Source organism: Cotesia typhae, unplaced genomic scaffold (assembly GCF_013202065.1).
Source record: "Cotesia typhae breed Kobodo isofemale line unplaced genomic scaffold, CoteBio_Ctyphae scaffold_13, whole genome shotgun sequence".
In the NCBI taxonomy this organism is placed as follows: domain Eukaryota; kingdom Metazoa; phylum Arthropoda; class Insecta; order Hymenoptera; family Braconidae; genus Cotesia; species Cotesia typhae.
Genome location: NW_027423774.1, coordinates 15,167,199 through 15,193,432, shown reverse-complemented (window position 1 = coordinate 15,193,432; position 26,234 = coordinate 15,167,199). Strand labels below are relative to the sequence as shown.

General features: G+C 26.1%; 2 protein-coding genes and 1 long non-coding RNA gene across 9 annotated transcripts; 2 read left to right on the top strand and 1 right to left on the bottom strand.

Moving 5' to 3' along the window:
• The first annotated feature begins 523 nt into the window (after nt 1-523).
• Nucleotides 524-9,280, top strand: LOC141535246 (uncharacterized). Of its 5 annotated transcripts, XM_074255101.1 has the most exons (6): nt 535-920; nt 1,023-1,306; nt 1,385-1,433; nt 3,070-3,182; nt 4,697-4,813; nt 8,931-9,280. In XM_074255101.1, exons 2-6 carry the CDS (start codon nt 1,288-1,290, stop codon nt 8,987-8,989), a joined length of 357 nt encoding a protein of 118 aa, XP_074111202.1. In that variant the 5' UTR covers nt 535-920; nt 1,023-1,287; the 3' UTR covers nt 8,990-9,280. The 5 variants fall into 5 exon arrangements, 3 of the variants coding, with proteins under 3 accessions (XP_074111202.1, XP_074111201.1, XP_074111203.1); XM_074255100.1 differs by lacking the exons at nt 535-920; nt 8,931-9,280 and having other exon boundaries at nt 954-1,306; nt 4,697-4,925; XR_012480562.1 differs by lacking the exons at nt 1,023-1,306; nt 4,697-4,813; nt 8,931-9,280 and having other exon boundaries at nt 524-920; nt 3,070-3,919.
• Nucleotides 7,610-11,297, bottom strand: LOC141535248 (uncharacterized). Of its 3 annotated transcripts, XR_012480564.1 has the most exons (5): nt 11,003-11,297; nt 10,671-10,917; nt 9,981-10,182; nt 8,388-8,679; nt 7,610-8,315 (listed from the first exon to the last, which is right to left on the bottom strand). It is a non-coding gene; the product is annotated as an uncharacterized LOC141535248 (long non-coding RNA). The 3 variants fall into 3 exon arrangements; XR_012480563.1 differs by having other exon boundaries at nt 7,610-8,679; nt 11,003-11,288; XR_012480565.1 differs by lacking the exons at nt 7,610-8,315; nt 8,388-8,679; nt 9,981-10,182 and adding an exon at nt 10,480-10,557 and having other exon boundaries at nt 11,003-11,281.
• A 6,592-nt stretch (nt 11,298-17,889) lies between these two features.
• Smd1 (small ribonucleoprotein particle protein SmD1) lies at nt 17,890-20,792 on the top strand. The gene is made up of 3 exons (XM_074255329.1): nt 17,890-18,373; nt 18,554-18,630; nt 20,434-20,792. Exons 1-3 carry the CDS (start codon nt 18,360-18,362, stop codon nt 20,712-20,714), a joined length of 372 nt encoding a protein of 123 aa, XP_074111430.1. The 5' UTR covers nt 17,890-18,359; the 3' UTR covers nt 20,715-20,792.
• The last annotated feature ends 5,442 nt before the right edge of the window (nt 20,793-26,234 follow it).

Sequence of the window (26,234 nt, the reverse complement as noted above, 5' to 3'; positions counted from 1 at the left end):
ATGATAATTAATAAGAAAATATTAATTTCAATAATAAAAGTAGAAATATAAGGTAAGGGGGGCCAACTTAAGGATCGAAATTTGTTTAATTAATTATAAATAAATAAAAGACGAACAAACAATTTAAATGTTCGAACAATCAAGAACTAACGAAGAACTAATAATTCAAATAGAAAAAAATTAAAAATATAAAAAAAAAAAATTCAAGTGGGGCCATATACAGTGAGCCCATTACTACTTGGTAAGTTACAAATTTATAAACATTTTAAAGCGGGTTTCCCACCGATTTATTTCTTTCTATGTAAATTTAAATCGTCGTCAATCAATCGAAACAGAAAAAAATTTAATAAAATCGAATATATTTATATTTTTTAGCGTTTTAGCAAGCTATTTTTTTTGTACTGATATTATTTATTTACAGTAATAAATTCTAAAAAAGCTTAGCAATTGTGACAACTATGTACATACATACACGCGACACCCATATGTTTTCTGTCGTAAAGGTGCAACTTCACACTGACGCTTGGATATTTTTGAAAAATTTTTACAAACTTCTCTACAAAAATAATTGAAGTTTGGTAGTAGTATATAGATTATATGTAGCTTGATTAATCTGTTATTAATAAATTAATTTTTATTAATAACAAAAAATTTCTATTTATAAAATTACATGTTTCAGTTGTTTTCTGTTTTATTTAATGTGTAATAATTGTGCAGAGATATTGGCTCTATCTATTGTGGGTCATAGAAAATAAACAAATCAGTTGAGCTCCTGTTAACAAAATTACACTACAAAATATAAATAAATAAATCAATATTTTGTATTTTTAATATTCAAAAAACCTGTAAATAGGCTTGCATCATTTATATTTATTATTTGTTGTTTACATCGTCCAGTTTTTCTGAAATAGGATTAAGCGGTAATATAGTATAGGGAGATCATATAAATTATATTTTATTTTAAAAAGTTTCATCAAATTATGAAAGTTTAAATAATAACTATCATCCTGTAAAAGTTTCAGATGCCGTTTACGGAGTTATTTTAATAAATATCGACTTTTATCATCCATTTATTTCCATGTATAAACCTATCTTAGTTAGGTTTACCTACTTTTCAAAATTAATATTCAATGGAAGCAGTTAGCAAACATTCGGTTTCACTATCTAGAATTATTCGAAAATTTTCAAGCTTTCATAATTTTTATACCTTTTTAGTTAAATAAATTCAATAAATTAATAACAACTTTATTAGAATCAGCAGGAGTACTGACTTTACAAGTATTTGATATGATCTTTGTAACTATCAGTTAATAATATACCGGCATTTTCATTTTCACGATATTTATATCAAATTTAATTTTAAAACTCTAATTTTAATTTTTAGGAAAACTCCAAGTTATTAATTTCTCGCCTGTGATATACAAATTTTTATTGTAAGTATAAATATATACAACTTTTTACTCTTTTTACTTGTGAGACTGAAGTTAGCAGACACTTGACAATTTTTTTATTTTTCTTGAAAAATGAATTAGACATAGAAAATTATTTATAAAAATGTCATTTATAATTTTTCAGAGCTTTTAAAGATGAAATTTTTAAATCAAATTTTCTTGCTATAATTTGTTTGTTAAAAATTTTAAAAATGATCAAATGTCCCTTGACTTTAGTGTCATTTTTATCACCGCTAAAAGTTGACATGGAAGTGTAATATTGGAAAAAAACGATTAGGTGCTCCTAATTGCTCACTAATTGCTCAATCAAAATCCGCAATTGCTCACTTAATTAATTAATTATTTAATTAGTTATTAACAATTAAAAATACAAAAGTTATTTGTGCTATTTTTTCAATGAAGCAATTAACTTTTCTTAAATTTTTTTAATTCTAATAAATTGCTCACAGGTTGCTCCTTCGATTTCAGACTTTTTTTATGGGATACCTTTTGTTAATTCAAAATTAATTAAAAATAAATATCATTGCTCATACAGTCATTGCTGGATGACGTCACACAAGACTTCAGAATTATTTCTGCGCATGCGCATAACATTATAGGCGCGCAGATTTTTAAATTTAAATTTGACAATTTCTCCTAAATTCATCCTACAAACAACAATGATATTATTAATAATAAGGATCGCGATGAAATCGGTTGAACCGTTTAAAAGTAATTAGAAGTTTACACACACACACACACACACACACACACACACACACACACACACACACATAGTGACACCCTCGCGGGAATAGTCAGAAGTGCTTCCTAGGACTTCAAAACGTCGAGATCTGATGAAAATTCGATTTTTTCAAAATGGGGTAAATCCAATAACTTCCCGACTTTTGAAAATTTTCAATTTTCTTAGCGGGAAGTTTAAAACTTATGGCTATTTGAAAATGATAAAGCCATTTTTTTAAATTCATAACTTTTTTTTGGGTGAGACAAAAAAATTTGAAAAATTCTCAAAAATGTTTTTCAAAGGGTAGAAAAGAATGATATATATATATATATATATATATATATATATATATATATATATATATATATATATATATATATAACCTATTTAATAAACTATTTATATAAGTTTATCAATTATATGTTTTATTTAAAAATTGAGGGCTTATTAATTTTTTTATTTCCTTTTTTAGTATTTATTTCAGTAAAAATAACAGTCACTAATTTTATTTTGATTGAGGTGAAGAGTTAAATATATCAATTTAACAAAATCGAAGATGATACTTTCCTAGAAAAGTAAATAGGGAAGAAAAAACAAAAATTAAATTTCTTTTAAATTCAAAATTTATTGTAAAAACGTTGTCTTATTTGCTATAAAATATGTATACACTATAGTGTCAAAAATTTTTAAATTTAAGTATGGAAAAATTTTTATAAAATCATACAATTTTATTAATATTTATGATTAAAAGACAATCATATTTTGAATGAGGCACAATTTGATGTATACATACAAATTGCAACTATTTTAAAGCATTTATAAATATTTAAATATGTGATTTAGTCATTAAGAAACAGGTTACATTTAATATTTCAATTTTTTATTGGTATCTAGGTTCGAATTTAATAAAGAAAAAAGGTTCACCAATCTGCTGAAGAATGCCAAGGTAATGAATGATAAAAATCATGTACAGATTGATCGAAGCACCTTTAATAAATACAGTAAAGGTACATCAATTATTTATAATTTAGAAAGAGAGTAAATAATTACAAAAATATTATTTACTTCCAAAGAATTTTTTTTATATTTCAATTATTTAATTGTTTTGTAGTTCTCGTCTAAATTCTAAAAATTTCAATTTAAGATAATTAATTAAACATTTTTTCATTATCATACAAACTATTTACATTAATTTCAAAAAGATTTTTATTGTATGCAATATCAACGTAAATTAATTATTTAATATCCAACACTCGGTGTTATATATTTGCTCACTTAAAGAACCGTATATACAAAGTTTATTAATAACGCAAGTATTCTTTATACGAAAAGTTCTAATTGTTACTATTTTTTTTTTAAGTAATCAAGAACGACAATATAGTAGTTAGTTGATTCAATTTAAATTTAAACTAAAGAAATATTAATTAGCAATTAATCCATTGTTTGGCCATAATAACTTGTACAGCGTTGGTTTTAGTTCCTTATAATAAAATAATTTCAAATAAAAATAAGAGCCCATCTCATAAAAAAATTAAGCACTTCTACATCTTTTACGTATCTTATATTTCAATAAGTGTACCGTAATGAATATATTTATTATGATTCGTGATAATGATTCGTATATATAATCATAACCTTACTTTTCTATAAAATTTCCAATAATTCATTTTATGATTTCTGGTTTTTAATTTGTTTTTCTCATACTTGTTAAGAAAATTTATTATTCTTTATTTAATCTAATCAATGTAAAAATTTAATGAAGTTACGTGTTAATAATATTAGTAATTCATTTCTATATATAAACAGCAATTTATTTATATATATATATATATAGATTATATATATTACTTTTCATAACATAAACTTTATTATAACCATACTTCAAGATTTCAATTATAATTATTACCCATAAAATAATCTTTTAAAGAGTTTAATATAGTTTAATAAAGTTTATTAATATTTACTTTGATTCATATAGAAAAAAATTATATAAGCGTGACCACGTGGATTTTATAATCTATACACAAATGTTTTTAATTATTAAAATTATATGAATAGTTCATAATTTCAATGAAATCTACCCATTAATTAAATTATAATAATTAAAAATAAAATTTACAAAAATATAATAAATAAATTCATGTTGTTAAGAAAATCATTAAGTAATATTTTAATTTTTTTAATACATATATATAGGTTAAAATACTCATTTTTTTACAATTTGACATATTCTATGAATAAAAATTATATTATCAGAGACCGTCAATGGAAAAGAAGTTTAAATAGGTTTAAAATCAATTATGATGTTTCAACTTAAATTTTACTGGCAATTTGTTATAATTATTAATTATTTTTGCCATTTAAAAAAGTTCTTAATAAAAATATTAATAGTCGTTGACAGCGGGTAAATCAACTAATTCTTGGTTTTGCATTATTGTTACTTTATTCATCTCATCTCATTACCTTATTGATATCTTTATAGAATTTAATTGCAGCATATATCCAGACGTTTTTGTTATAGGTAATTATCAAAAAAGGAAAGCAAACGTAGTACATCATCAATTGTTTCACCTCTATCGACTCATATCTATAAAAAGATGCAACAACTGCTACCGCATTTGTTGCACTGGTGACCAAAGTAAGTTCAAGTGTAACAGATTTGATATTTTACAAAATATCCCAGCGTTTTTTGAAAAATGCGTACCACAAATTATCAAATTTTTTTCAACGGAATTATATAATACTTGAATTTTTTTCTCATTCAGAAAAACAGTTCTAAATAGAATGATGTTCTTGATCCCTACGAATAAAACAATGAAATCTTGTATGTTTATTAAAAACTAACGTATAAAAACATTTATCAGGGACATCATTTTAAAATAACTATTAATTCATAACTTTTTAATGATAGTTAATAATCACAATATTGTCAGCGATACTAAAAAAAAATAATTATTATAAAAATTCAAAAGTGAGTCATTCTTGGGTTGCCAGAATATCTACTTAACTAGCTATATTGATGATTTCGTATCTTTGATCAGCATTTAATAATAAGTAAATAAAGGAGTATACTACTACTAATGTCAATTAAAGATTTACTTGTAAAATTGTAAACTTCTAATAATCGAGCAGCTTTAAAATTTATCACCTGTCTTAAAATTTAATAACTAATACTTGAAGATTTAAAATGAAATAATGAGAAATGAATGAATAATAAAAATGAAATTATAGTTACCTGAAATTTTTACATACCACATTATGTAATTTTAACCTGGCTGTTATATAATTTGATTTGTAAAGATTTTCTGAAAGAATAAATGCAATAAATGATTTAAATGATTTAAAATCGGATTTTTTTAAAATTATATTATTTTTAATCTTTTTAATTTTACTTTTACAAAAATATTTTTAATTAGATCATATTTTATCCATAATTATTTATACCAAAACATAAAGTAATAAAGAAACTCGTACATTGGGTAATTTAGCTTTTAATATTGTTGGTGAATTTCTTAAATCATTTAATTCAGTCCATTTGTTTTGGATTGTTCGGGTATAGGTGACAAAATGTCCAATTTTAATCAGTGAATCAGCCGGTTGGAATTCAATCACACCAGTTAACATATATTTTTTTATTTTTAAATTGAGATTTATTGGAATTTCTTTAAATTACTGTTTACCAGAGCTTGTTCACCTTTTTTAGAAGTAAGTATTTTTTCATAAAAGTGATCTATCCCCAAACATACATACGAATCTATATCTATTGTTCGACCAATCATAGTTTTATTACATTTTTTACAATAAAAAGTTTTTTTTTCAATATCATTTAAAATACTTGCTTCTAAATAATCAAATCCTTTTTTCCATATTAATCCAGCGTTAACATAGAAAACTGACATTTTTTTTGTCGCAAAAGATTTGCATTGAATACAGTGAGTATATTCCGTGAGTGATTCATAATGAATCAATAATTGTTCTATTAACTTACACACATCATCTGTACAGGTAATAGTAAAGTCTTTCTCGGGGTAAATTTTACGTAGAAGTTTAAATCTTTTCTTGTAAAATTCTGCATTTGCACCAGATTTAGCATAAAATTGCAAGATTTCTAAAAATTCTGACATGCTTTTTTGATTATCTATAAAGTTTTGAAAACTTTTAAAATTTAAATACGCAAAAGATAAAAGTTCAGTAATGGTATCAAACGGACAAGTATTTTGGAGTGATATTTTTAAATTATCAATTTTTTGAGAACCCATTCCCGAACCATTTTTAATCATTTTTTTTTATTTTTTTTTAATTTCTATTAGCATTCTCATGGAATGCTTTTACTTCGGGAAATGGATTAACGTATTTACCCCGTTTAGTTGGTTGAGATGAAGTGCTGTGGAATAAACGTTCTCGCTTAACTGATATTTTATTCTCATTAATTTTAAATTTAATCGGTGACTCATTTAATATTATGGAAAAATTATTTTCCTGATTTTTTTAAACGATAAATGTAAAGTTGTTGATGAATCGCAAGTAGTATTTGGGGTAGAGTGAAACTTAGGTTTAATAAATTCTAAATTATTACTTAATAAATTATTATTTTCTTTGCTTGCATTTGAATCTCTAAAATCGATAGAAAATTTAGTAGATGTGTCCCCAGAAGTTACAAGAGGAGTCAACTGTCGCTTGAGTACTGAAGAAGTTGATTTCATCTCAGAATCAGATGGTAAACTTGGAGTGTCTTCCTCAGACGATTCACACTGATTCATTTCACTTTTATTTGCACTAATTTTACATTTATCAATTACTACATTAACGTCATTCATAGAAATACTATCATCAGAAAATTCATTTTGATTATCAGCTAAAGTTATATCTTCAGTTTCTTCATTCTTGTTTTTATTTCTCCAGTTTTCCTCAAAATTCAGAACACATTCTTTACGTTCAATATTTTTTTAGAATTTTTAAGGTCTTTTAACCATCTGATGTTTATCGTAAGCAGCTCTTGCTTCTATTACTCTTGGTGAAATTGTTTGCAAATGCTGGATTAAAAACATATCCGCACGAGTTGGTTGCCGATCCTCCAAAACATTTTCTTTAACATATTTAAAATAATTTTCAGATCGCGCTGAAGTAGCAACATAATTTTCGGAATTATAATGCTTCCTCATAACATTAGTCCACGCTGGAAATTGTTTAAATAATTTTATTAACTTTTTTTGTATTGCATTTAAAAAATAAGGATTGACATCATTAAATTTAATAGATTGATCAGAATTGATAGAATTTGGAGTTTCTTTAACGATCCTATCAATAAAATCAGATAAATAGGAATCATCTGATGAATTTGATTCACAAGAATCATCAACTTCTAATTCTTCATCATGACATGTTAAATGTGAGTCACAGTTGTTTTTTTGTCACAACTACTACTAATTTTTATTTTTTATAGTCCACTGTTTTATCGAATTCAAATGTTTCCATTCTCGTAAGGATCCAGTTAATATCATCTTTACATCCGTATTCATTCTGACTGATATTTAACAAAACTTTCATCATTTTTACAACATCCTTCAAATCTTCTATGGTACTCATCAAACCGATAGCTCTTAAGTAAAAATCCTTGACTACAAATTTCACCGATAAAAACATTTCTGTGTTGCTACACTATGTATTAAATGTGCGATGTCGATCCGCACATATGGACGTGTTAAAACTTTGGTTTTTCCCAATAGGAATTGATAACAGTGAGACAGGTATTGCTTATAAGACATTTGGCAAAAAGCTAAGCATAAACCATTTTGTAATGCCAGTGACATATCCGTTACTACTTCCAAAGGTACTTTAACATTTGAAGAAATCCATTCGTGAAGCCAGAACGTCACTATTTTTGTGTCATGTCTTTCAGACAACATCTGGCAAACTGGAACAATTAATGAGCCGATATAAATCACGATTTGGTACAAAAATATCGGGCCACTGTCGTAGTTTTGAAGGAAAGAAATTTTTCGCACCACACTCCCAGTAGCATCTATGGACACTATGGATTCCAATGTCACAAGATCATTGTAAATATCACTTTGCTGATGAGTCCAATATATAAGAAAAAAATTTATCAAATCCAACTTGTTTAATGACTCCCTGAAGCTCTACATTATTGTGTATTAAAGATTTTAGTGATTCCCATAAGTTTCCCTGGATATTTAAACGAATTTTTTTACCTTCATGACGTATTTGAGTGATAACCGGTGTATTTGGAATTATAGGAGCTGCCTGTTCTCCATATTCTTGGTACTTTGTAATAAGTCTTCTCTTGAACAAATCGCCTTTCTGCAATTGTAAAGCTTCTGCATATTCGCGTCTTTTATCACCAGTAATAGCTCTTTTTTTTTGAATGAGGAGCGTCAATAGTATTTTGTGTATGTATGAGCATCCTTATATTTTCATCTTCACTAAAAGTAAAAATACATTCACCAAGAAGTGCAGCTTTGCATGACTTTTCAGTACATGAACCTGAAATTTTCACAATAAATTTATCAATATTATTTTCACTATTAAGATACTGAACACATTGCTGTGGAAATTTAAACGCACAAGGTAATTTTGAGAAATATAAATTAATTCAGAGATAATATCAGTCCAGCCACTTTGTAAAATATAATATTTTTTATTATTACAATCTAATTTCTCTACTGGTTTAATTTTTAACCACTCTTCTTTCGTAAAATTAATATAAAAACCTATGAATTTTGATTTGCTTTCAGGAATGTCAATTGCATCTCCAGCTTCTAAGGAGATAGTACATTTATTATCACTAGTCTGAGAAAATTTAAACCTCGCTCTTGTACATAGCGATCATAAATTTGATGTCGATTTTGTTGAAAATCAAAAAATAATGCTACAGGTGATTTTAAATATTTTCCAGAGGGTAATTTCCAAGTTTTACATACTTCTGACCAAATTGGATCACCTCTGGATTTAATTTTTCCATTATCAGTACAAATATCGAATTTTACAACGTGATTTATCACTTCCACAAATGGGACTGCCGCCCAAGTTGTCATATTGTTATTTACTTTAATATATTTAAATAAATAAACAAATTATAAAATTATTAATTGAATATAAAACTTTTTGTTACGGGCATGTGAAATAATAATAAAATTAGTTTAGTCATTTTGATTGTCATTTGTTTTTCTCAATGAATCGGTATAGCGGGAAACTTAAGAAATTCAAAAGATATTATTTAAATGTAATATAACAATACTTATTTTTAGAAACAAATGTGTCTGTTTAGTGAACTTATTGTTTAAAATTATATCAAGATATAATGGGGGAGCGGGGAAATAATAAAAAATTAAGCTATAAATTTTATACTAAAATCAATCGACATTGCTGAAAGTGAATAAAAATTTGTAGGTTTCAACATATCATTGTTATAAAGGCACATTAATTAAAAATTAAACCAATTAATAAATAAAAATAATAAAAATAATAATAATAATAATAGTAATAATATTATTATAATACACAAATAAAAAAAATAACTTGATTTAATGAAATTATTTCTAAAAAACTGACTCTCTTAAATTGAATAAAAATTTTGTGTGATGAAGAAAAATTTCCTTGGTTTAAGATTTTCTTTCCTGATTCAAATTAATTTTTTTATCAGTGTAAAAATAAATACTTAAGGAAAATTTTTTATTTTTATGGTTTATAAATAAATTAGATCATTATTCTCAAAACAAACTTTATTAAGTTGTTGAATAAAAATAAATCAAAATGAGTAAAAAGTAAAAAGATTAATAAAATACCTGATGTCCAATTTTTTAGTTTTGAGTAACTCAATAGCGAGTATGTATTTGGAGTACTAATAATACACGAACGGTATTAATTGGATCAGTAGTTTAGTCGTGATTTTATTATTATTTCTTCAATCTTTAACCTTGATTTTTCTAATCATCAATCAAGTGATGATCACTGCTGAGCGAACAACCTGGTGAGATGTTTTTTTTTCTGAAAATATTAGCATATCATAAATAGATATTATACATATAATACAATAATATATACACATTTATTAGGACATTTCACAACTATTTATTCACAATTTAGCTTAGAAAAAGAAATTAATCCTGCTGTAAATCGATGAAAGAAAAACTATACTTTCACAGAATAAATAATAAATTAAAAAAAAAAACTCCAAAAATATTGATATTGATCTGATTTCAAAATTCTGTCAGTAATTAAAAAAAAAAAAAAATTAATCAATCTCAGTTTGAAAACGATTTATGCAAAGATCCCTTGTCATACCACCAAACTAGCCGTAATATATGACAGTATTATCGTCTTTGTGAATTTTTAGTAGCTGCCGACAGATTCTTTATTAATCTACAAAGAAGGTAATAAAGTAATAACTTAGTTAAATTGATTATTAATTGTAAAATTAGAAAACTTTAAAAATAAAAAATTAAATAACTTTTTGATTAAATAATTAAACTTACCGATTACTTCGCAGGAGTTCTCCCAAATTATCAGACATCCTTGAGATAGTTCTATTCTTTAATCTATGAAATCTCAACAAATAATACACATAAAGTCATTTTGTGTAGGTAAATATATCACTTTTACAGCCCTCAGCGTTATTTTGTGTCTTTTTCTAATTTCAATTGAAACTGTTCCGAGAAAATAGAAGGTATCTCATTTTAATATAGAAAATAATAACCCTACAGCATATCACTTTAGTTTTCCCTGTAAATAAATGATCAAAATTCATTACAAAATTAAAATTATTTAATGGGTTCAATAAACACATAAAATAATAAGAACAATTTACCATGATAGGACGTTAATTCTCGATGAACTGGCATTATGTAGACTGCACAATTTAATTTTTATCACCTACAATTATTTTTACAATAATTTATAGTTTGAAAATTAAAATATCCTATATTTGTTTAGGTGTCAAAATATGGAGCCTATACACATACACCTGGAGTGTATAGGCTCCATATACGGAGAGTAGTCTTTTACTCTCCATAAAGTAGTCTTCTACTCTCCATAGCTCCATAGTTGTAAATTGAAGCAGACTCCATGAATGGTCAATTTGTATACATCAGTAAATCTTGAATACAATTAACTTGTACTGAAATCCCTGCTTAATTATCATTCATATTTTATCATAATTTTAACATGCTGATTTTTTTTTCAACATTATAATGAATTAATTTATCATAATAATTTGAAAAATTTTCAAATGTCTAGTCATTTCATGCATGATAAAGGTTAAAAATAGAAAATTACGATCTTATTCACATGACACTATTTTAACCAGTTAATTAGCTGGTTATTTACCCAAATGTGAAGAACAACAATATGGCAGGTAGTGGAACTATTGTGATGTAGCAGTACATGCCGCCATCTACATAGGATATAAATTAGCGATTTATTTAAATTCAAATCAAACAAATAATTGATTAATAATATAATTATAAGAATAATTATTTTAAGAGAAATAATAAGAATATCGTAACAAAGAAAATAAAACATGTAATACTTAAATATAGAATGGTCACTCGAGAGGAAAATAAAATATAATATCCCGAGAAAAGCTATAAAAGGAGAAACAAAAATCTTAAATAACAAATACATCTCTATTTCTTAGAGACTCTAGCAAAATACTACAATTTATGACTTTGAATGAAGGACTCTATTATCCTAGGCTAAACTAAATATTCCCTTTTTTATGGCTTTTCTTCTAACCAAGCAACGACTACGATGCCATGTGTTAAACACATGGTTAGTTTCACTTTTCTGAGAGAAAACTAAACGAAGGTGTCACTTTTATTTTGAGTCCCACTCTTGAAGAAAAACGACCAATTAGAAATAATTCTTATAATAAATCCAACCCCTAAAGCTAAAATCTCTCCTCTAAAATAAATAATTAATTCGATGTAAAACTTAGAAAATTAAGTCATAGCAGTAAGCAAGTAACTCCTGTACATGAAATATCTTACAATATACAGTGAAAGCTGTTTAAAGTTACGGTAGTTCTGTCTCAATTTCTCATAAAACACTAATAGGAGCGAGAAAGACAACCTGGGTAATTTTTAAGAGCTTTTACTGTATTCCTTATAACTTGCATACAAAATCTCATCATTTATAATATCAAATACCAAATCCTCATCCTAACTAGTATAAGTTAATAATAATATTAATTATTATTCATGACAGTCCATAACAGGAATACTTTCGTATTCTTTAGCGAATTTTAAAGAGCCCGCCAATCTGAGCCGAATCAAACGAATCAAACTATAATATTGAGACATCTACAGCAATAAAACTTACTAAACATCGAATCAGATCATAACTTTATTCGAAATCGAATGCAAGGGATGCGTTCCGTTAAGCACTCTCATAACTCTCATATACTGTTGTAACCAGTTAATTAGCTGGTTATTTACCCGAATAAGAAGAACAATATGGTGGGTGCTTGAACTCAAATGCAAGGAGTGCGTTCCACTAAGCACTCACAACATATACTTGTGCAAATTCAGCACTCCATGTGAAAATTTTCAAAATGATGATGTTCTTCGGGCAAGTTTTTCAATCCGCGATAATTAGATAATTATTCATATTAGTTGATTTAATATTAATTATAAATATTTTATAATACTTGTAGCGTCTTTATTTTTACTATGTACCTTTACTTCTGATAGATAAAAACCAGAGAACTAACTCATAGCATATTGCGGTATCACTGGACAAAAAATTACCCTAATAAATTTTTGATAACCTTCAAATTAATTTTGAGCCCATGTGTATATAGTACTGATTGAGATAAATAACATTGAATTAATAAAAAATATAAATATGTTATCTAAATATGTATAATTAGAGAGTGTCCGAATAGCCACACTCTAATAAGAAATAATACGGTGATATAAATAAAAAACAGGCTCATACAATGTATTCCGCAAAAACTAATCACAGGAAAAATACATATAATTGAGTTTTTTCTATGTTTTCTCCTGGTTATAGTGGGGTAGTAACTACTGAAATTCAATCATTAATATAATAAATTTACAAAATAAAAAATTAACAACTACGTTAATATAAATTATTTTTCATCGGTGCAAGAATTGGCTAAAACTGGTCGGAATTAACGGTTTCGTTAGCTTACTTGTGTATCAGTGGTTTATATCATGGATAATATTTTTATTACGAAAAGCAAAAGAGCCTCTGTTCTCCATCATAACACAAACAAGTTTGCGAGCATACTCTAAATGATTGATTAATCAATTCTAAATTAACTAACTTAGATAGAATCAAAATTATATTTTAATTTTTAATTTTCTAGCAGTATTTCCAGATAACAATGAAAGCCATATTTTTAAACAGTTTATTCAGATTGGAGATTAACTCAAATATGGAAAGCTCATCACATGAATGCTACGTGTCTCAATTAGACTTTAAAAATTAATAAAATAGTCATGTGGAGCTAATAAAGATGGTTATGTTTAAAATCAAGAGAAATAGAAATGTTTTGATCGAATGACCTCCATTCTATGATTTTCATCTATGTTAGTAAAACTAACAGGTGTAAAAACTATTGATGATTTTTTTTTCTAGATAAATAGTAGAAAAATAAAAAAATTTTTTTTTCATTTTAAATGTAAAAGGTAAGAAAAAACTATAATTAAAATTTGTCTGATGTTTAGAAACTTTTTTACGAATTTTTCAACTTATACTAAAATATGTTTTACGAATTAAATCAATTAATTGTATTGAAAACGAAGTAATCGAAACAATACTTGATTTTATCTTATTTATTTCTGTTCGTTTTTCCTTTTAAAGTTGCACAAATTGAAATATTTAAAAAAATATTTCAAGATGTTACTAAATTTAAAAGTAGATATGTGTACTTTTTCATGACATTAACCAAAATTGTGATTTTTTCAAGAAGCAAGCTTTAGTTTTTGAAAATTAATTCATTTGTTTGAAATAGTCATTACATTTTTCTTTGGCAATTTTTAGAGTAATTGATTTAATCTATAAATTATAAAATTTATGTTTGTTAGCTTTGGTTGTTTTAATGATAAATATTATTTAACGGATTATTAGAAATTATTTTTTGTCATTTTCTATCTTTTTTTTTTTAATTCATAAAAATTAATCCAATAAAAATTCTAAGAGTTAAAAACGAAAATTAATCTGTTAAAGTGAAATGGAAATTATCAACACTAATATTTATATTCATTACATTAATTATAAATTCTTCTTACTATTTTTTAAATGGCTTTAGTTTTGTTTTATGTCAAATTTGATGTTAGCATATGAAAAAAAAATACATTATATAAACGTTCAAAATTTAATTTCCCTATTCTCTCAAGTTCTGGATGATTAACAAGGATGAATTATAATTATTTTTAATAATTTCTAAAAATAAATATACTATTAGTTCAGGATTCAGAATGATAGCTGTTCATTAGTGGCTTTCGACGCATACAAAGCAACTAATTCGATCAACTGTGTCTGCGATTGATCAGCATCCACATCGATGCAACGGTTCTAACATGTCATAACCCTCAAAATTTGACACCTTCACTTTTTTTTGAAAAATAGTATCACTACAATATTATTGTTTTATTATCTTATAAAAATTTATACGTCAAATTGTTTCATAACTATTTTTATTCATCAAATCCCATTTAAGCCGTCTACTGTAAAATTTTCTAAATGTGGGTTACGATATGTTAGAAAGTGGGTATTGATATAATAGTTATTGTATCGAAATAAATTGATTTCAAGATATGGGTATTTGGTGCTTATATAAAAAAATATATGTTCACTCAAGTTTGGGTCCTAGGGAGCTGAATCATTATTAGAAACTTTTTTACTCAATTTCCCAGCTCATCTAATGATAGTGGTTAGATTCATTCAGTTGCATTCATTCCAGCAGGAAATTTTTACAGTAGCAAATTTTTAAAAACATTTATCAGAAAAATTATAATTAATAGCAATTTCTCGTTAAATATTAAGAGACATAGTTGTAGCTATGCGTTATTTATTTGATTTGAACGGCCAAGCTAATTTTAAGCTTTATGAAGAAAATTACGTTGAAAACTCCATGCTGTTTTTGATAGACATTACTTATTCTTGGTGTTAGGACGTTGGGTTTTTCTAAATCTGTAAGATTGTTAACATATTCACAAGTAATTAAAATTTTTTTATCGAGTTATTCTTGTTTTCTATTTAAAATTTTTTTTTCTTTTTCAAGTTCCATAATTAGATGCATACGACGCTTGAAAGAAATGGTTGGACAACTGACAACTGGTATATCTCGATGAAAAAAAGTATTGAGACAAAAAAAAAATATTGAAAAGTATTGATCTTCTAGTCAATCCAATACTTCTCAATAATTTTTCTTTGTCTCAATATTTTTTTTTTTCATCAGGGATAAAAGAAATTATGTATAATTATTAATGATATTTGATCCATATATAATTATATATGATATATACATAATTATATACAATAATACATAATTACATACAATTATACATAATTATATAGAATTGTACATAATTATATGCCAGGGTTTTTGTGATTATATATAACTAGCAACCTTACAGTCACTATGTGACTGCCGTGGCTTGTGCACTGTAAGTAAATAAAATTTCGCTTTGTTAAATAATGACTTTTGTTAGAATTGCACTGTATTTTTTTAACTATTGACATCATAGGGATCTTGTTTTTTCTCTCATTATCGGATAAATAATTACAAAATTTCATAGAAAAAAATTTCATGGGATCATAATAGCAATTTTATTAATTTTATACGTATTCATAAAATTTTATAAATTTTTATGAAATTTCATATACTTTTATAAAATTGTACAAATTCGGAGATTTGTTCCCTTATGATATTTTATGAAATTATCTCAAATTTCATGAAATTATACTAAATTTCATATATTTTTATGAAATTTTATAAAGTGTTATGCAAATAATTTCATGGTTTTTAATAAAAGTTTATAAAACTTTTTAAAATTTAACAAAATTTCATAGAATTTCATACCAAAAATTCTATGGGATCTTAATAAGAACTTTGTGAAATTCGATGTTTCCATGGAACTTTACATAATTTGATAAAACTTTATGAAATTTCATGAAATGTCATGAAATTTTATAAATTTGCAATAGGACAATTTTATAAAATTTCAGGAAGTTTCATGAAATTTTTTAAAATTTCATAAAAAATTTTTTTCCGGGAGAGCTAATCATTTCTTTTTCTGATAAATTGTGTGTAAAAATAAATTATGTAAGGAAAATAAACTTAATTTATCCTTGAAGTTCATACGCATTCTTTATTAATAAAATTTTTGATTTTATAAATTATTTAAATGTGTTACGATTTAAAAATTTTTTTAAAATTGTTATCGATGTTTCGATAAAACATGGTAGTTATTCATTATTCGATTGTAATTTAAATAAACAAAAATTGAGATCTATTGCCAATTTCCTTTTGTTGATTAATGCAAAAAAACTTTTCTACTATCAAATTTTTTTAATTTTTAGTTTTATTGTACTTCTATCAACAAAACTATTTATATACTTTATAGATAAAGATATATTTTCAACGATATTTAGATCGTAAACACAAATGAAAAATATTTTCATTGCTAACAAGCATTAGCTGAATGATTGAAGTTTATGTTCAAATAAGCTTATTTTCCTAGGTATTTTATTTGTGAGACCAAGAAAATATTTGGAAGACTGAATTTCACGACTTAAAATTCTAACATATCTTTTTAAAAATAATATAATTTGGACTTACATCACAAACCCGTTGAAATTTTTGAAGATTAATCAACGACTTTAGAGTTTGAAAAATAGAGAACGACAAAAATTTCAATAGAGGATCCTCAATAACGTTTTAATTTTTTTAATTGATGGAAGAATAAAATTTTTTTTTAAATAAATTTTACCCTGGAAATTTTTCAATTTTCTGTAGAGGAGATACGATACAAAATAATTACTAACAACTTATTCTCGTAAAATATTATGCTAGTATAAGTAAATTTTATCAATTTATTTCAAAACAATGTTAAAAATAACCGTAGGATGGACATTAAAACAATTAACTAATCTTTGAATGCAAAAATCATGCTACAATAGCTGCATATTAACAATAAGACTAATGTAATCGCCGATTGGTGATCGTGGGACACGGTGTGCAACGACCAAAATGTACAAAAAAGAAAGATATCCGAAATGAACATGTTTTTTTTTTAATATTAAAAATAATATAAGTACAGCTAGCTGCAATTAATAATAATAAAAAGTACATAAATAAAGTCGAATAGAATCGAATTTGTTGCAATATAAAGGTAAAATTTTAATGATATAAATATAATACAATAAAGTAATAAACAATAATAATAGTAATAATTTGATTGTAATAGTAAAAATGATATTCATAGTAATAGTAAAATTATTATTATTATTATTATTATTATTACTATTATAATTATCATGAATAATATTATTGTTGTTTGTAGGATGAATTTAAGAGAAATTGTCAAATTTAAATTTAAAAAATCTGCGCGCCTATAATGTTATGCGCATGCGCAGAAATAATTCTGCACATGCGCATAAATGGGATGCTCCTGAAGTCTTGTGTGACGTCATCCAGCAATGACTGTATGAGCAATGATATTTATTTTTAATTAATTTTGAATTAACAAAAGGTATCCCATAAAAAAAAGTCTGAAATCGAAGGAGCAACCTGTGAGCAATTTATTAGAATTAAAAAATTTAAGAAAAGTTAATTGCTTCATTGAAAAAATAGCACAAATAACTTTTGTATTTTTAATTGTTAATAACTAATTAAATAATTAATTAATTAAGTGAGCAATTGCGGATTTTGATTGAGCAATCAGTGAGCAATTAGGAGCACCTAATCGTTTTTTTCCAATATTACACTTCCATGTCAACTTTTTAGCGGTATTTTTATCAGCTTTCATGACTTTTCATGACGCTCAATAGAATGTAACAGTAGCGACAATTTTGAATTGGTGTATACTATCGACGTTTTCTCACGTTTTATGTTTACTTACAAATAGCATAATTATTTTGCCGGTGTATTTTTTTGTATAAAAGTTCAAAAATATAATTATAACAAAAATAAAATGAAGCTAGTGAGGTAATTATCGACTTTTTTTTTTAAATGTAAATTTCAAAATTCACATTTTAGTAAATGAAATTACTAAAACTTTTATAGTAAAGGCAATGCCAATCACGACATGCATTCTAACCTAACTTAAATTTTGTACTAAATAATTAAAAAAATAAACAGTTAATTAATAAAATTTTCCTCTTTTAGGTTCCTAATGAAACTCAGTCATGAGACTGTCACGATAGAATTAAAAAATGGTACACAAGTTCATGGCACAATTACTGGTATGCATTCTCTGTTTTCACTATACCTCATTCTTGTAGCAAAACGACTATAATGCCAATTAACTTAGCAGATAGTTTGTAATTTAAGAATTTTTATAACAAATAAATTATGGCAAAAAAAATTTATAAAAAAAAATTGACATTTAGAAATTTTAAAAAACTACAAATTCAATTTTTTAAAAATAATTTTTTAGAGCAAATTTATTTGTTCAAAAAAATTAAAAAATTGTCAAGTGACAGCTAACTTTAATGTCATACCACTGTACGATTGTTGAAGTTAGCATATATATTTTACAAAAAACAAATCTATTAGGTTTGAGAGTGATTTGTTGATTAATTTAGAGTTGAGTAATTTTCTTTTAAGGAAAACGATTTGATATCTTGGCCATCAATATTTCATAATGATTACACAAGTAAAAAAATTTCTATTATTTATTATTGAGATTTTAAGACCTTAATTGAGATTTTAACCTTAATTAATAAAAAAAAAATCTAATAATCTTAACACTACTTCTGTTAAAAAACTATTTTTAGTATTCCAATTATTTCATTAAAAAAATAATCGCAGTTAAAATTTGAATATTTAAGACATGAAGAATAAATTTATCAACAATTTAAACGGCTGAATTAAAATTTTAAATAGTATTGTTAGTTTGTAAAAATTGGAATTTAAAATTTTAATAACAATAGACCATTAATTTGACAAAAATACTATTTTAGTAAATCGCTTGCCTAAAGATAAAAGGGCGCAAATTTTTTTTTTTTTATTGCCAATCAAGGAGAAAACACATTCTACACTTAAAATTGAAAAAGAAAATTTTAAAGGTAAAAGAGCGTATGTCTTAAATTATACGCCCTTTTACTTTTAAGAATTCGAAATTTTGGTGATCTAAAGGTGAAAGAGCGTATAATTTTTTTTTCGGCTAGTTTACAAAGGAACATAGGTATTCGTAATTTAAAACTGTGAAAAAAAAACTTTCTGTGGTAGTAGCGGCGTATAAGCTCAACTGTACAATTTTTTAGAATTACAAAAAAAATATATCCAAAAAAAAATAAAGTACGCGTGATTGTTTTCTAGCTTTTTATTTTAAAAAATAGTTATTATAAAATTTAAAAACATCAACAATTATTATGAAATTATAATGCTTGAAGAAAAATGGGAAATTATAAAATATTCAAATGTTATAATTTTAAAATATTACAATGTTTTAAAAAAATCGGGGAATTTCAAAATATTTGACTGTTATCTGTCATTGTGATTTTTTTTATTACTTAATTTTTACGTAATTTGTTTTTCTATTTGATTTTGTATTGATTTTCTATTTGTTTAGATAAACTTTGTAAATGAGGCTGTTATTTTCGCATAACTCGTCTTGTGAAACTATTATTTAACATTTGGTATCAAAACTACAATTTTTTTATGCGCCCTTTTGTCTTTAAGTAGTACTTTTCTTACAGCTGAAAGGGCGTATGTCGAGATACGCCCTTTCAGCTTTAGGATACCAAATTTTTTTTCTTTCACAGATTTTTACGTTTCAGACAATTTTAAAACGAATGGCAAACAAAATTTTTTTTATACGCCTTTTCACCACAAATCCCTGTTAACCCTTATCTAGAAGCCCTTTTATCTTTAAGCACGCGAAATATATTAATACAGTCTTTAGCTTGGTAGAATTTCGCATTTAGTAGAACCGCTCATAGTAAATTCATAAAGTCCACAAAAAAATATTCGCGTTATTATTTATGTCTTTGTAAATAACTATAAATAATTTACTTAAAAAAATACAATTTTTGTCATTATAGGTGTAGATGTGGCAATGAATACCCATTTAAAAACAGTTAAAATGACAATCAAAAATCGTGAACCTCAGCAGTTAGATACATTAAGCTTGAGAGGCAATAACATTAGGTATTATATTTTACCTGATTCATTGCCATTGGAAACTCTACTTATTGATGACACTCCAAAAGCTAAAGCAAAAAAGAAGGAAGCTGCAAGAGGCGCAACCAGAGGTCGTGGTCGTGGTGGCCGTGGAGCTCGTGGAGGTCGTGGGGGCCGTGGAAGAGGTCGAGGTCGACGTTAGTATTAATTTTTCCACCAATAAAAATTAATCAATTGTAAGTTGATAAATAAGATTAAAAAAAAAAAAAAAATAAAATAATTTTATTATTCTAGCATACAGGTCTATAGAGATGCAAAAGCATCTGTACATAGAGCTAGATATTAGATAAATATCTTAATTTACAAAATATTTAAAATATATATAATACAATAAGCATAAATAGTTTAATAGTTAGAGAAAATGTTAATACTGCACAAATTTCTTGTACTATTACAATGACAGATTCTTAATCCAATCTTTTATCTTATATCTTAGCGTTTTTTTACTGCAATTTAATATCTTAAGATTATTAGGTAATAAGTTAAAATATTTTATTGTCACATATTGAGCGTTCTTAACGCTAATCCTTTTATTAATTTTAAGAGGATATATCGACTTAAATCTAGTTCTGGTTTCTTTAGCATTATATTGTTCTTTACACTCATGATAGTATCGCGTCAGAGCTTTTACAATAAAAGTTTTCTTAATATCAACCGATAAACTCAGAACACCCTGATCCTCAAAATATTTCAGCATGTGGTTTTGAATGTTTATGATAGGCTTAATGGCGTTATTGTATGCTCCACCCTACGCAATTATCCCATAATTTATGATACTTTCAAAGAGCCCATAGTACACACTTTTTAGTACAGTAATGTTAACAACCTTGGTAAGTTTGTAAAAGAGAAAAACAACGAATCTTAATTTTTTAGTCAATTCATTCACATGTATATTCCATTTCATTTGCGCATCAAAAAATAATCCTAGGTATTTACAATATTCAACTCTAAGAAGCTCTCTATTGTTTATTTTTAGTGTATAATTGACAGGAACACTATCTCTATAACTACCAAAGGTAATATATGTCGACTTATCAATGTTAAGCGAGAGTTGATTATCGCGCAGCCAGACATCAAGTATTACAAGCCAATTATTCAAAATTGAATTAATTTCAATCCAGCTATTCCCAGTACAGAGAATTGCCGTATCATCTGCATAAGCAACTAGAGAATTCTCCGGCAATGTATAAAAAATGTCATCTATATATAAAATAAACAATAGAGGGCCCAGAATTGTTCCTTGCGGAACACCAACTTTTACATGCGTTGTTTCACTGATACTGTTATTGACTTTGACACATTGCTCACGATTACTTAAATAATTTTCAATTAATAGGTGAGGAATACCCCTTATACCACGCTTGCATAGTTTATCTAACAGTATTGTATGATTCACTGTATCAAAGGCCTTTGCAAGGTCCAAGAACACTAATACAGTTGGTCTATTATTGTCTATATTTTTATATATAAAATCTGTTGTGATGGACAGAGCATCATCAGTACCTCTATTTCTCATAAAACCAAATTAATTTATTAATATTACAAAAATCATATAGCCTATTGTAAATAATTTTTTCAAAAATTTTTGCAAGGTTTGATATTAATGAGATAGGCCTATAATTGTTAGTCGGATTTATCGCGTGTTTTATAAATAGGAATTATATCAGCTTTTTTCAACGCATTGGGCCAAATTGCCTCATTAATACAAACGTTGAAAATATTTTCCAGTGGTAAACTAATATCTTTGGCAATTGTCTTTAGTACCTTACTACTAATACCATCTACGCCTCCTGACTTATCCTTCAAATCAAGGATGATTTTTTCAATTTCAGTTCTGTCAGTTGGATTCAAGAATATAGAGTTAGGGTTATGTTTAACATTTTTATCTATATCTAAAGGCTGTTTATTAATTTTATTAGCCAAGTCTACTCCAATATTAGTGAAGAAATTAACAAATTCATCAGCAATTGCCTGATGATCTGATATGATCTCTTCATTGCAAATTAAATATTCTATATCCCGCTTTATTTTATCCTGTTTACCTATTTTACTATTGATGTATTGCCACATCCTTTTGCTATCCTTAAAAATTTTGTTTACATAGTTTCTTTCATGATTACATTTAGCACGTACTATAATTTTATTTAACATTTTACAATATGTTTTATATTCTAGTTTTAGTTTTACATTATTCCGATTCAAGTTCCATAAGTTATATAACATTTCTTTTGTTTTGCACGAAATTATAATACCTTTTGTGATCCAGCTACTCCGAGGTTTATTATTATTTTTGTTTTATTTATTAACTACCTTAACTTTAGATTCATTAATGAGCTTTTGAACTTTGTCAATCAGTATTTTAAAAAATTCATTAGGGTCTTTGATTTCAGTAAGCCCTGACCAATTATTTTTACTACTCAGTTTAGCTAACTTATTGTAATTAATAGAGTAGACTACTTTCGATTTTATTTTTATAGGCTTCGATACTAGCGATACAAAAATGGGATAATGATCAGTAAATACATTGGTATAAGTAAATGATGTAATTGTTTCAATATGAGTTTTGACAAATATGTTATCTATACACGTTCCACCCGAGTCATTTGGTCTTGTTACACCGTTGAAATATGGTAAAAACCCCCTTTCAAGTAGTATACTTAAAAATTCATTTGTGATATCATCACTATTCATTAAATTAATATTAAAATCTCCTACTAATAGATGGTTATTCCCATGTTTCTTTTCATCCAAAAATTTTTAAATTGATCTCACGAAATTTTCTTTCGAAATATCATGGCATCTATAGACACCAGAAATTTTGACAGATTGATTGTTTTTTAATTTTATAGTTGAGGAAATTATACTTATGTTATTACTCACTTTTACAGATACATTGTATATTAACGATTTTTTAATGTATAGTACAACACCATCAGCTTTATTACACTTACTTCCATTATAAAAAATATCATAATCATTTAGTTCAAAAAAGAAAAGGCAGTCAAGAGCCCAGGTTTCTGTACATACGATAATATCCGGTTTAATTACTAAATGCTCAATAAATAATTCTAGATTGTTGTAGTTTGAATTCAAACCTCTGACATTTAAATGTAATATCAGTAATTCATTCAAGGATAATGCATTGTTCAGGTTGTATAGATTATAGATCAGAGTACACTTCTTCAGTCAGTATATTATGTTTATCCGTCATTAGTGACACATGTTGTTGATTGTTGACTATTTATATTTAATTTATTTCCTATTTTACCGAGCGAATTAGGTATCACAGGTTTCACCGGGTAATCAGTCATATTTATAATTTTATTTAGATTAAAGTATGGAGGGTAGAGGTACCTCTACCCTCCATAATCCACAGCGCAATGATTAGTAGGGCGGTTTTTATGATATTTTTCGTTATAATATGCACATTTTAGACATTTCATCGTATTACTTTTACATGTATTAGTTAAGTGATCTCCGGCACACACAAGACACTTAGGGTGCATTCGCGTTGGACGCTTACGCGCTGTGAGTACTCACGCTTATAAGCACAAATTTTTAGTGTTCGAGTTGGCCTATAAGCGCTTAGAATCAATAACTAAATTTCGTTCGTTTTGGATAGTGTGAGCGTCAATGAACATCGGTTGCTTTCCACTTAGTTAACACAGAGGGACTCTGCGTTACATTGTGAAATACTGCCAAACACTGTGTAAAAGTTTAAATGAAATAGCTAGTTGTCTCAAAATAACACTAGAGTGCATCAATATCGCAAAATTATGGGCGTTGTATACCTAAATGCAAGTTCCTTAACAAAGTCTTGGCTCAATAATTTATAAACATAACCTTCTAATAAGTTAAAGAACTTTGACAATTTGTGGGCAAATAAATAATTGTTTTGTAATAATACTACTTTTGTTTAATAATAATTATTTGAACCAACTATAATTTTAAAGTAAGTAATATTCAATAAATTAAATATAAGCATTAAGTAGCCAAACCAAATATGTTTACTCTGAATACAAGTTTTATCGAAGCAATAATTAAATTAATAAAACAAAATTTCTAATATAATTTAAATTTCTGATAGATGGAAAAAAATAGAGTTATTTTAGTATTGATAGAAACCATTTCATCTAGTAGTAGTGATTGTTCTATAAGTGATAATAATTCAAGTTTTTGGAGCACATCATCAAATGACAGCTGGATAAATTATAATGGCAATGATGATCTATTATTTTTTCCATTATTAAAATACATAACTACTGGGAATAAGAGATGCCGAGTTCAAGAATATACGAGTAGTCGATAAGTGGTCAGACTTGGAATTTAAAGAGAATTTAAGATTGCCAAAAAGTCTAGCACTGCGGTTAATAGGTATTAATATTATTTAATAACTTTTTCATTTTTTTCACAATATACGCTTTGTATAAGTATTCCAATAAAGTTTGGAAAATCCAAATGAGCATGCCTTAAGCGCTCATAATATACATAAATATGTTAAAAACTACATTCATAATTCTTTTCTTATATTTATATTTAAATTTTCAAGACTTGAAATTCATTTAAATTTTATAACATATACTCAATGCGATTCGAGCGCTCTACCGCTTCCGATGGGTGCATTAAAAAAAAAAAAAAAAATTTTTAGGCGAGAGTAGAGCATACCTGCGCGCTCTGCGCTTAAGGCATGCAAAAAATGTAATAATAAAATGAAAGAAAAAAAAATTTTTTTTTTGTTCGTTCATTTCTTTTTTCTGAAGTAATGGCGTACTTTTTTTCATTCATTTTTCTGATTTTAGACAGTAATAAAAATGCGTGAATGATAGTTTTCACGCTTAAGGCCTGCAATTTTATGTTCGATTTAATGATAATAAAAAACATGCAATTATTTTTTTTTTTCTAATATTTCTAATAATTTTTTAATAATAATAGCGAACAAAGTTTTATATTTTCTTTGATTTTATTTTATATGATGAAATTAAATCAATAACGGAATATGACGATTATTTCGTGTACTCGATTTTTTTGTTTTTTGAATTTTCCCGCGAGCAGTATTATCCCCTCTGTAGATCGAGCTGAAGGAAAATTTTAACCGATGATAAAACAGTTAGTTATTATACCATCATTTACGTATAGTTGCGGCTTGTTTATAGTTATTGCAATCCTGTCTTATGAAAAAATAATATAAATGGCTGCCGAAATCACAGAAAAGTAACAGAACTGACAATCGAAAAAATTAATTGTATCAAAACGGAATTATTTTGACTCGCAATTTTAACAAGGGTTCTGACAAACATTCTCAGGAATAAAATTAAAAAAATTTAATCATAAAAGTGATTTTTGACAAAGTTGTAGTGTTATCAAGCCCAGTGCTCCCGTGAATACCAAGCACATATTCATTTAATTCATCAAAAAAAGGAGTTTTTTCTGAGAACTCTTAGTTAATTGATAAGAAAATTTTTTTAACATGTTCGGGAGTTATTATTATTTATTTCAATATGCTTTTTATCCATAATTTTTTTCGTTAAAATTATGAAAATCACGTTTTACTCAAAATCACGATTTTTAGGCGAGAGTAGAGCATACCTGCGCGCTTCGCGCTTAAGGCATGCAAAATCCTTAGTTTTATTTCAGACAACAGCAATGTTGTTTTTATATTTTT

Excerpts from the sequence above, each read along its gene's own strand:
- Smd1 (XM_074255329.1), top strand. Across the intron at positions 18,631-20,433 it reads AGTTCATGGCACAATTACTG|GTGTAGATGTGGCAATGAAT; the intron begins GTATGCATTCTC and ends TTGTCATTATAG.
- LOC141535246 (XM_074255100.1), top strand. Across the intron at positions 1,434-3,069 it reads GTGATATACAAATTTTTATT|GTTCGAATTTAATAAAGAAA; the intron begins GTAAGTATAAAT and ends ATTGGTATCTAG. Across the intron at positions 3,183-4,696 it reads CTTTAATAAATACAGTAAAG|GTAATTATCAAAAAAGGAAA; the intron begins GTACATCAATTA and ends TTTTTGTTATAG.